The 12,045-nt window shown below is 61.9% G+C and overlaps 1 protein-coding gene across 1 annotated transcript in view; it reads right to left on the bottom strand.

Annotated features, from left to right (window-relative positions):
• Positions 1-1,175: 1,175 nt before the first annotated feature.
• Positions 1,176-12,045, bottom strand: part of CPZ (carboxypeptidase Z) — a 21,911-nt gene continuing 11,041 nt past the window's right edge. The window contains exons 5-11 of the mRNA XM_032395615.1: positions 11,301-11,497; positions 10,574-10,735; positions 9,926-10,084; positions 6,739-6,874; positions 4,736-4,875; positions 1,817-1,916; positions 1,176-1,543 (exon numbers count right to left, since the gene is read on the bottom strand). Coding sequence (XP_032251506.1) covers positions 1,176-1,543; positions 1,817-1,916; positions 4,736-4,875; positions 6,739-6,874; positions 9,926-10,084; positions 10,574-10,735; positions 11,301-11,497 — 1,262 coding nt within the window. The remainder of the gene's footprint in view (positions 1,544-1,816; positions 1,917-4,735; positions 4,876-6,738; positions 6,875-9,925; positions 10,085-10,573; positions 10,736-11,300; positions 11,498-12,045) is intronic.

The following is a 12,045-nucleotide window of genomic DNA, read 5'->3' on the forward strand; positions in this document are numbered from 1 at the left end:
GGGTGGGGGCCCCAGTGGCACAGCCGGGAGCAGCCGGGAAGCTGCCGCGTTGCAGACGATCCTTCTATGATGTGTGGAACTGCGTTCCCCCAGAAGGTATATGTTGAATCCCTCACCCCCAGTATCTGTGAACCTGACTGTATTTGGAGATGGGGGTCTTCCTAGAAGTGATCAAACTAAGATGAGGCCTTTGGGGTAGCCCTGATCCAATATGACTGGTGTCCTTATAAGCGGGAAAGTGGGAAAGAAAGGCCGACAAGCATTGACAGAAGATGGCCCGCGGATGCGGGGAGAAGCCAGCTGTCTATGAGCCAAGGACACAGGGCTGGCGCGCATCCTTCCCTCGTGGCCTCAGAGGGCACCACCCCTGTCTACACCTTGACCTTGGGCATCCAGCTTCCAGGACGGTGAGAAAACAAATCCCTGTGGCTCGAGCCCCCAGCCTGTGGGATGTTGTTACACAGCCCTAGCTCACTGGCACACCTTCTTTGCCAGTGTTCTCTGATGGGCCGCATGTCTCCCTGCCTCAGGGATCCTAGGACCCACGGACCTGCCTGACTATAGAGAGATGGGCCAGGAGGAGGCTTGTGGGGAGTTTGAGGCCTGGGGGTGGGTCTCTGGACCTGCGTTGGTGCCATCATAAGGTTGAGAAAGGAGCCAAGGGAGATGCTTCGTGTTGGAGGTAGGGCCCCATCAAAGCCCGGAAGCCTCCAAGTGTGACCCTTGGGTGATGCTATGGTCCCTGAGCTCGCACCAGCTCTCCTGCCCTTGAGGTCACCTGCTGCCCACCCCCCCCACTCCTCCCAGCCAGGCTCTCCTGAAAACTTTCTCCTTTGCATCCTACCTCCACACACTCCCAGAGTCTCTGCTCCTGGCTGGCCCTGCACCTCCCTCCCCATGTGTCACCTCCCCGGGAGCCTCAGTGTCCCCATTTGTAAGGTAGAGGGCCCCTCTTGCTTTGGGGCCTCAGGGTCCACCCCACAGCTGGCTGCCCATGGGACCACCTGCCCTGCGGCCATCCGGGTGGACGAGGCCGGCGTGCCTCATGCCCAGAGCCTCTCACCATGGCCGACAGTAAATAAAATGACTTTAATAAAACAGAAACAGCTTTACAGGGTGTCTTCCGAAGACAAAATCAAGAGCCTGGAGTCTCTGGGCCAGAGGGTGGGGGGAGGCTAGTACTTGAGCAGCCAGCGCGGCTTGTGCTGACTCAGGGACGTGAAGTAGGACCACCACCACGGCTTGCTCCCGCCCGCAGAGGGCTGCCTCCGTCCCTCGAGGGGCTCCCAGCCCGGCTCCTCGGGCTCCCCATATGGGCTGGCACCTCCTGGCGGGTCTCGGGGCCCAGACCCATTTCTCCGTAGCCCGAGGAGAAGCTTCTTGGGTCCGGTGCCCAGAGGCTGGAGAATGAAGTCCACACGGCCAGCCCTCTTCATCCGGGCAGGGATGGTGACCTTCTTGATGACCTTGGAGTAGCCGGGGGCCTGAGCTATGACAATGTGGGACCCTGAAGGTAGCAGTCTCCAGTAGTCGCCATCTGGGGCTGTGAACAAACAGAACACAAGTGATTCTCAGACCTAGGCTCACATTCGGGCTTGAGGTGCCGAGACGTGGGGGCCCGAGGGGCATCAGCCTGGAGGGCAAGCACCCGCCTCCGTACTGGCCTGGAGCACCCTTCCCACTGCTTCCTCAGCCCAACTCCTAGTCATCCCTCAAAACCCGTGGAGGATGAGTGGAGCAGCCCCTCGGGGCACTGGGCCGAGTGACTGCTTGCGGGAGCCAGCCACCACGACTCAGGCCCCAGGAAGGTGCTCACCTGTGGTGATGTCATGGCGGATGCCCTTGACCAAAATCCGGGCGTTTTTGACCGGCTTGCCAAATTTGTCCATCACCACACCTTTGATGCCACGGTGCACCTGAAGAGAGGGAGAGAGAGGGCGTGGATATGGTGCATGCTCTCCAGAAGACGGGCGGCCTAGCCCAGCCAGCTCCCATTCGTCTATCCTCAGAGCCCCCCTCTGGGCTTGCGCATGACCCTGCAGTTCTGCTCGAGGGTCCACCCAACCGTCTCTCCTGGGCCAGGGGTGCTGAGCAGAAAACCCCGGAGCTCATCTCAGCTCCCCCTTCATATGTAGAGCGGGTCGGTGTGGCTGCTCTTCCCTGAGCGTGGGCACTGGGAGGACACGGACCCAGGGTTTGGACCCTCGTGTCAGTCCCAGCCGAGGCATCAACCACTCTCTGGTCTTGGACAAGCTACCCTGCATCTCAGCCATCTCCCATCTGTAAAATGGGCCTCGGGTGTTGCTGGAGAATGGCCCACAGCAGAGCCGGGACTCAAGGCAGGTCCCGGTCTAGACGCTGCCCGCTCCGAGTGGATACCTTCAGGTGAGGAAGCTGCATCCCAAGCAGGGCCCCCTCAGAACTGCTTGGCCCTGTTCACACTCCTTCTCCTAAAAATGTCAACAATAAACAAGCCAACCCGCCCTTGCTCTATCAGACTGCAAACAACTTGGGGCCCACGGGTCATGTCAAACGAGGCCAAGGTGACTGGGTGGGAGGGGAGACAGTGCAGAGAGACTCTTCTCTCCCGGGAGGCTGTCCCCCACACCTGCAGTGCTGCCCCAGACCTCCGACCCCCCATCCTGCCCCTGCTCTGCTCAGAACCAACCAATTCCTCTCCCCCACACTCCTCTTCCTCCAGGAAGCCCTCCTTGATGACCAGCCACATCAGGGTCCTCCTCCGGGGTCCCCAGTGCTGGGCTTCCACACTCCCAGCCCTGATCTCACCGTAATGTCACCGTCTGCCCTCCTCCCCACAACCTAGGGGAGAGACCAGACACATAGTAGGGTCTCATTTCATGTCAGCTTGCACAGGCTAAACTTTGTTCTGCCCTTGCTTTCGGGCTGAGGAATCACCTTCCTGCAGACCCGGGATGTGCAGCTCTCCGGCAGGGAAGGAGACGTGGTGCGCACGCCCCTCCCTTCCCAACCCGGGGAGATGCAGACACCCACCCAAAGTCTGGTCAGCATCACTGTGAAGAAGGCCTCCATGGGCCATGACAGACTCGATCCTTATCAGAAGCCCCAGCACGGCCTTCCTGGGGCCTCGTCCTCAGGGGCCAGCCACACCGGCTTCACGACTCGCCTGCCACCCTTCCGTGCTCACTATTAAATCTTTATACCCCAAGACCTCATATACAATATCCACAGAGCAATCCCAGCCCCATTTAAGGCTCCTTAAAACTAATTTTCACCAGACAGCCGTAAAATGAAATGAGCGAGGGGTCTGGCCCAGACCCATTACTGAATGATGACCTGCCCCACACAGCAAGAGGTCACGGGCACAGCCATAAAATAGAAGCTCGAACAACACTAACAACGTCCCGCTCTTATCTGGGCTTTGCTTTTTATCCGACAATGGCAGCTGCTGACCCGGGAGGCTCTGCTTGGTTCTTGCCTGGAGGAAGGTTCCTGATCTTTCTAGAAAGGATTCATTGACAGAACTGAGGTTTGGGGCAGGCAGATCAGAGTGTGAGCTCTGAGCTCTGGGCAGTCACCGGGCGACACGGGGCAGGCCCTGTCACTATCTGACCCTCTGTCTCCTCCTCTGGTTTTCTCGTGGCTGCTGAGAGCCAGGCCTGGGAGCCCACGAGTGACCCAGCAGCCCAGGCCAGCACCGTCCTTCCCTGGCACCTGTCCCTCGACCCACAAAATGGGGCAGCCCCTTCTAACAGCCAGGACTGGTGTCAGGATTGAATGCCATAGGTGGGGGGTGCCAACTGTAACGTGCTACGCACATACATCCCCTCACTGTCCCCTTCGGGCCATCCTGTCCCTCCCTCAGGGCCTGCTTCTTCCGGGGACATGTGCCAATGTGTGAGTCACCTGAGTCTCGAAAATGCTCAGGAGAAAAGTCACCAGGGCGTCTGCAGGGCCATGCTAGGTTCCGCCTCACCCCTTGCGTGCCTGTCCCATGGGGTTACTGCCCTCAGACCACCTCTGTGAGCCACACTGGCAGGTAGGACTGGGAGACGCACGGGCCGCGGTCACCACGCTGCTGGGGGACCACTCCCGGGGTCCACAGACGATTGTTCTAGACACGTCCCCAGTGGCTTCTGCTCAGCTCCACCACCTATTTCTGGGTGACCGTGGCCCCAGGACAGCAGTTACCCCTCAGTCCGGCTGCCCCACCCCTCCCCCAGCAGCCAGTGCCCTGCCCTCTGAGCCCGAGGGGCAGACATGCTCCAGGCCCCACCGCCCAGAGCATCACCCTGAGGCCTCCCCCCACCCAGTGCCCAGTCCATTCCCGCATCCACGCTCCTCACTGTGGCCTGGGGACCCTCCCAGGCCGTCCCCACTGCCTGAGCTCTCCCATTGCCTGGTTCCTCCCACTTCTTCACAATGCAGCCCGGGTGCTACCTCCTCTACCACCTCCATGGTCTCCAAGGCTGAGTCAGGTGCCATCCTCCAAGGCTGGGTCAGGTGCCATCCCTCGGCCGCCTTGGTCCCTGCATCCTCCCTGTTCCGTGGTGCCCCTTTAGGCCCTGAGAGCCTCGCTATCCTGGGGGGCCCAATGCATGCCCCCTGCTGTCCCAAGCGCCCCCAGGGCTGGCCGACAGGAGGTGGCCAGTGAACGGATGGACGGCTAGCCAACACACAAGTCGGGGGCAGCCGCGCACCCGGTCCGCCCCATAGCGCCGGCCAGGTCGGCAGAGCGAAGCCGCAGGGGGCTCACCATCTCCACGAAGTTCAGGAGGGGCTCCTTGTTGTGCTGCCAGATCGTGTAGAGGGCCTCCTCCGGGGGGAACTTGACGCAGCCCAGCTCCACCGTGATCTCGAAGCAGTTGCTGTGCAGGTAGTTGAAGTCGGACATGCCTGAGGTGCAGGGGAGCGGCCTGAGCGCGTGCCCGCGCTCCACACCCGCGTGCCCACGCTGGGCACCCGCCCCCGCCCCCGCACTCGACACTCGCCCGCCCCACTCGACACCTGCGCGCCCGCGCTCGACACGCCCCTCGCCCCCCCACGCTCGACACCCGCGCACCCGCCCACGCTGGACACGCACCCCCACCCTGGCCGGCGGGGGCGGGGCCGCCAGGCAGTCGTGAGTGGCTACTGCCCCATCCCCACTTTACGATGAGCAGACCGAGGCGCGGGGCGCTGGTGGCCTGACCCAGGTCCCACGGGGGGAAGGGACGGAGCTGCACTTTGAACCCAGGTGTTCTGGCACCCAAGTCCTTGGGCTTACGCTCCGTCCTGTGGGCCCCTCGTGGGTAAGGATTGAGCCGATTTCCAGTAGAGACACGTGCGCCCCTGGAGGCCAAGCCTCTGGCCCGCTCCTGGCCTGGACCCCGGGACAACAGCGTCCGTGTACCTAGCCAGACCCAAGAACGGCCCCGGGAGGAAGGTCCTCTAGCCCCCACTTCCAGGGAGAACACAGGCTGCGCAATCCAGCGGCAGAGAGAGGCTTCGAGAAAATCAGGCTGCCGGCCACCCACGCACTCCTGCCCTCTGCCCCATCGGCTTTCAGAGTTTCTTGTCCAGTAGAAGCTGCACCCGGTCCCCAGGGCAGGCTTCCTGCACGGCCGGGGCAGCCTGTGTCGGGAGCCGAGGTGGCCCCTGCCCTTCAGAAGTCAGCAGCCCCTGCTACCGACGTGACCTTCACGGCCTGCGGGCCTTTCCCGGGGCCACGGGGCAGCTTCTGTCCCTCAGAGCCCAGGTGCGGGGTCCCTGACTCCGAGTCTTGAGCAGGACCCCATGTCCAGGGTCTGCAAGGGACCCACAGGGTCGGTCTGAGCCTGGGAGAGGGAGCCGGGCTCACTGCCACAGGGGCACAGACCCAAGGACAACACGGGGCCAGTGGCCAAGGACAGAGGGCCCCATGCTCCCGGGAAAGGCCCGCCGGAGCCATCTGGGGGTGGCAGGGGCAAGGTTGCCGAGCAGGGCTGTGAACTGGCTTCAGCGCAGGAGCCGAAGGGGCTGATCCGCCCACAGCTCCACCCCCTTGGCATGGACGCCAGCAGGCCCTTCTCTTGCCCGAGCCCGATGTCCTCATCTGCCAAATCTCCCAAATACTAAGTGTCGTGCCGGGGTGGAGGGGAGGCAGGCAGAGTGCAGGAGCACACGGGCCCGGCCCAGCAGGTGCCTCTCAGGGCACACAGGGTCCGCGCACCCCGCTTTGCTCTGTGTGATGTCCACCTGGACACCCAGTTAACGTGGAACTTCAGAAAAACAATGAATAAAGTTTAGTGTAAGTATATCCCATGCAATATTGGGACATACTTATACAGTACTAAAAATGCTTCATTATTTCTCTGAAATTCAAGTTTCACTGGAGTCCTTTATTCCCTAGGGCACCCCTCCTGTCCCCCAAGAGGCAGAAAAGAATTGGTCACAGGTGGGGTCACTCAAGGTCAACGCTCACGAAGTCCCCCCACAGAACCGGCGGGGGGGGGCGTGGAGTATGGCCCTGCCACACCTGTCACCGGGAAGGTCCTCAAGACAGCAGCTAGAACGGAAGCCACGTCACACCCACACAGGCCGGGATGCACGTGCTGCTGCTCCCCCACATCCCAGAAGTTCCAGAATCCAGTTCCCACAAAGAGCTGCCGGGAGGAGATGTTGGCCGCCCCCCTCCAGCCCCTCCCCCACGTCCCCCTCCTCCTCACACCTTCCTGAAGCCCTCCCCTCCCCACCCCCTCCCCGTCCCCCGCCCCAGCCCAGGCCCCCCTCCGCCCGTACCTCCAGTGAAGCTGTACCAGTCCGCCCCATTGATGATGCTGCCCCTCTTCAGGAAGTTGCCGCCACACCTGTTCTCCGACCTGTCCATCATCATGGGGTGGACATCAGCATAGGCCCTGGCCAGCAGCTTGAACATCTGGAAAGGAGACCAAGGGACAGGTTTCTTGTGAGGCCAAGGCCAGGAGGTGGGGCACCCTGCAGGACGCTCTCAGCGCTGCGGGCAATGGGGTGAGGAGGGGTCTGCAGCACAGATAGGAGGGGGGAATGGTGTCCATGCAGACGGCACAGCACATGCAAAGGCCCGGAGGTGGGAGAGCCAGAGCTCAAGGCACCTGTGGTGGGAACCTGGCACCCTGTGGAGCCCCTGCACACCTGGCTAGGGAGGGTGGGCTTTCTCCCAAGAAGGGGGTTCACTGAGGAGACGCTGGCAGGGCTCCCCAAGGTCAGCTCTGCAATTTCCCAGGCACTTCCTGCAGAGGGCAGGCCTCGGGAGAGGCGGGAGGCTGGGGTGGGCCTTATTTGCACTGACTTCCCCGCTGACTCCTCTATGATAACCGTCACCCCATGTTCTCCGGGGACAACCTGTGCCTTTGGGAGCCCCCCACCTGCTGCCACACACGTGCGGTTTCCACTGTGGTGGGTGGAGGGACACGGGACCCGGGGCCTGCACCCCTGGGGGCAGCCTTAGGGGCGGGCACGTCTGAGTGTGTCCACAGCCCCTGCCCCCAGCGCAGCACTCCCCGCCCCCCATGCTGCCCTCACACCAGGCAGGCGCGCGGGTCCTCCCGTGCCTGTGTCCCGGCGCAGGACAGGGGTCTGCTCAGGGTGGAAGCTCCCAAGCTGGGGTCATGTGGATAACGGGGCCCAGGGCACTACGCTTGTCAGAGCCGCATGGCCCTGGGAGAAGCCTGTCCCTGCGAGGGGACCCCTCTGCAAAAAGGGGGAAGCTGGGCACGTGGAGTCAGGCCAGAGTGAGGGTCTCTCCGGTGGGGGTCGTGGCGACTCCAGAACCTGGGCTTTGGGGAAGGGTGGGTCCAGTGTCTCCGGGGTAGGGCCGTGCGATTTCAGCTCCGTCCCTCAGACACAAGCCAAGCACCCAGAATACAAGCCCATGCATGTCCTACAGTCACTGAGGTCGGCAGATCCTCCAGCAGCCGTCCTCAGCCAGGAGTCCCAGGGGCCTAAGGAAAGGGCCCTCTGCCCACAGGTGCTGACGGGGTTGTCTCGAGAACTCTGCCTGGGTTCCCACCTCTCTGGCCCTCCCCTGTCTGCCTGCAAAGCAGCGCCTGGTCTGGTGAGGCAGGCTCCCCACCCATCCTGCCTCGGTCTCCCCCCTGTCACCCATCAGTCAGCCCCACCGCCACACTGCCTGCCCTCGGGAGAGCAGGGAAAGTCATCGTCAGTCCCCAAAGCCCAGGGACACACAAGCCGCAGGCCTGCTGGGAACAGGCCCGACCTGGGGGGGCAGGCACAGGACAAGGACATCAGGAGGCCAGCCGGCTGTAAATGAACAAGGTGGTGCAGGGAAGTGGGGGGGTGCTCTGCAGGAGCCCAGGCCAGGGGCTACCCAGCTATGCCGCCTGGGACCCTCTTGCTGGGGGTGGGCTGGGTTGGGGAGGGTTTGGGGAGCAGGACAGAGCTTGAGCCGAGCTTGGGAGAAAGATTGTGGCTGAAGGGACAGGTATAGGGGGACAGATGGCCTGGAATGGCACTAAGAGGTGCTGGCTCTCGTCCACGGGGCACCACGGGAGTTTGGGGGAGGTGACGTGGGACACCCTGGCCAGCCTCTCTTCGCACTCTCCCGCCCCACAGCGCCCCTCCTGGGACCCTGGTTTCCACAGAGACCACTGCTGGCTGTGGGCCTGAGCATGATCGATCCATGACGGATGGTTGGTGGGGAAGACTCTCAGTTTTCTGACTCTGGTGGGACTCGTTGAGGTGAACTTCCCCCCCAGGGACATCCTCATACATCTACCTCTGGACTCAGACACTGGGCTTGGCACTGAGGGCTCCGGCCCGAGGGGACCCAGGCCTTGTCCCGCTGTTGACCCCGCCCTCTGACAACCCCGGGGGTCAGGGGCTGGTCCTGCTTGAGGCAGACCAGCGCACAACATCGGGGGACTGGGGGGGGGGAGGCTGGGGGAGGCTGAGCTGATCTGCGTGGCCAAGGGAGGGGAATGGGCAGGGAGCTACGGACAGCTGTCCATGCAGCCCCCACTCCCCGCTCCCTGCCCTGCCCCAAAGCAGAGGGCAGGCCTGGCTCCCCACTGCCCCTGGTCCACCGGGAGCCCTGCTGGGTGACTGAGCAGAGAGCTGGGACCTTTCCAAGCCCCCAGGCTGACCAAGGCCAGAGCGTCCAGCTTTGTCGTCCCCAGAGGAGATGGGAAGGAGCCCAGGGACTGGCCTTGGTGGGAGAGGGGTCACCGGGGACAGTGTGGGCAGCTCCTTCAGTGAGCTCGTCTGTGGGCCCTGGACCACACAGATCACTCCCTTCGCCTCCAAAACATGGAAAGTGATGGACTCCCACCTCCCAGACCAGCCTGCATGAGCTCCGGGATCAGGCCTGGGAAGGAGCCCCATTAGGGCAAGGAGACCACCCGCAGCCAGTCCTTAAGGGAAGAGGGGGTGGAGAGGGTTCTGGCCATCATCACGTCCTCCCCAGCTGGCCTGACCAGTGAGGGAAACTGAGGCCTGAACAGGGGAAAGGCCTCTACAGACCCAAGGGAACTCCAGGACCAGAATTCCTCCTCTGATCCCGCTGCTTCCCCGGAGCCGACGCAGGGGACCCTCAGCAAACCTGCAAGGCCCAGGAGAAGCAGGGAGGCGGCCAAGTTCGGGCGGGCGCCATGCGCACTGCAGCACTGCCCTCTGCCGGCATCGCCTGGAACCCCACCCTCTCCTGCGGCCAGGCAGAGAGGACGCTGGCTACAGTTCCCACCCCAGGGGCTCCCCGCTGGGGACACTGATGGGAGGTGGGGTGTGGCCAGAGGAAGCATGGGCTGCTTCCAGCTGGCTGGAAGGCTTCCTGGAGGAAGGGCCTTTAGAGCTGGGCCTGGAAAGCTCCTACTGTTCCTGGGACTGCGTGGGTCTCACTGAGCTCAGAACAGGAACAAGGTCAGGCCAGCCCCGAGGGCGCTACCCCCAAGGCAGCCTTCCCTGCACACACAGTAGGCCCGCCCCCTCTCACCTTCTCATCGGGCGTGGGAGAAAACATCTTCTCTTCCTGGGGGTGCTTGGAGAAGTCGAAGGGGTAAGACACCACCAGGTCGCCCCCGTGGAGGCTGGCCGAGAGCACGAACGGGGTGGTCCGCATCCACTTCATTATCGCCTTGGTCTCGGGGGCCACCTGCCCAGCACGGACGAGGCCGTCTTCAGGACCAGGCACAGCCCTGCTGGCCGCCCCGGCCATGCCCACAGCCTCCTCCAGCCGTCTCTGGGCCCTCCGAACCTGCCCGCCCCGCCCCAAGGCCCTGGCCCGGCCCCCGCCCGGCCCTCAAGATTCCCTTCAGGTGCCACCAGGCTCTCCCACCTGCCCACACCCCTGCCTGAAACTCATTTTCCCACCTCCTGGGGCCATCACTTCCTCCAGGCAGCCTGCCTGGGAGCTGTCACTGAGTACCTGCCAGGCCCAGGGTGTTTTCCATACGTGTTCCCTGAACCCCAACAACCCAGTGAAGAGTTACCCCCTGTCCCAGGCAGGAAACAGAGACTCAGAGGCTCAGGCTGCTAATCGCCAGGCTCTCCTGCCCTGGGGAGACAGCACCTGCAGTCCCAGAATAACCAGAGACCCTCCAAATGCATGACTGTGCACGGGGTGGTCGGGGGCAGCTCCTACCTTACCCCACCAGTAGTGCTGTGGGATGGGGATGTGGTCACCGCGCACGCTACGGGACTCGGTCAGGCGGTAGTACTCAGACGTCAGGTCAGGGAAGTTGCGGTTCAGATCCAAGTTCTGTGCATTCTGCCTCCCGCTTGTCCACCCGTTGTAGCCGGCGCCCTGAAAACACAGGCCACCCCCACCTAGGGGTCAGCACATCCCACCCCGACTCCTTCTGCGGGGAGGCCACGGGGCTGGGCTGAGTCAGAGGCGAGGGTCGCCGTTTCTCCCTGGCTTTGTGTGATGAACTTGGGAGCATGTCCAGCCAAGCTGTCCTTGACCTCCTCTCCCATCTGTCCGGCTCCTCCCGCCCGACCTCCTTGCTGAGCCTCCAAACTCAGGGCCTTGCGCTGGCTGCTCCCCTGCCTGAATCCCCCCAACTTTTATGTGCACTGCTTGCTCCCCACCTCTGCTGGGGCCCCGCTCAAAGTCACATCAGAGAGCCCCGGCCCTCCAGCTACCGTGAGATCTCGCCCTGCCCCCCCTTTCCCTCAGATTTCTCTACAGAGCACATCCTCTTTTTCACACACCGCAGAATTATCGGTGTCTGCCCCCACCCCAAGTAGGACCTTGCTGATGTTGATGCCTGCTGGATGCCCATCACCAGAACGGCGGGTGCACACAGACCCCCAGTCACTGCTAGTGGATGAACAGATGGGAGGGCGTCAAAGGTAGTGGCACTCACCTCGGCAGCCGCCACCTCGTACCCGTCGGGGTTCATGGAGGGCAGCAGGTGAATGCGGGTAGTGTTGAGCAGGCGCTGGATACGGGGACTGCCCAACAGGTACTCGGAGCACAGGTACTGGGCCAGGTAGATGAGCATCTCCCGCCCTGCCACCTCATTGCCATGGATGTTGCCGATGAGCTTCACCTCAGGCTCCACTTGGGGGAGATACAGTGACCTGAGGGTCGTCTCAAACCCTAGGGTCCCCGGAGACTTGAGGGCCCACATGGCAAGGCTGGCTGGATGCTTTGGGACCTATTCATACTTGTTTTGGCCCAAGCATCATTGTGACCAATGAGGTCTCATCAAAGTCATGACTTACTGAGCTCATTTCTTAAGTTCAGCCACAATTATTAGCAAAACACATCAAGGATATTAATTAATAATATATGTTATCATTGCTCTGTGTGAATTTTATTCACGGCCACTTTCAATACTTGTGTAGTAAATTAAGGTGTACATTGGTGCTTAGATGGGAAGGCAGTTGGCCCTCAAATGGACGGATGGAAGGAAGGATAGAAAGAAGGATGGATGAATGGGTGAAAGAATAGAAGGATGGGTAGAAGGTTGGATAAGTGGATAGGTGGATGAATGTTTAGATATTTCAATAGAAGAATGGAAGGAAGGAAGGATGGATGGATAGATGTTTGGATATCTGAATAGAAAGATGGATGGGTGAAAAGATGGAAGGATGGATGGAGGGATA

The sequence above is a fragment of the Phoca vitulina genome, unplaced genomic scaffold (assembly GCF_004348235.1).
Source record: "Phoca vitulina isolate PV1807 unplaced genomic scaffold, GSC_HSeal_1.0 scaffold85, whole genome shotgun sequence".
Taxonomy (NCBI): Eukaryota; Metazoa; Chordata; class Mammalia; order Carnivora; family Phocidae; genus Phoca; species Phoca vitulina.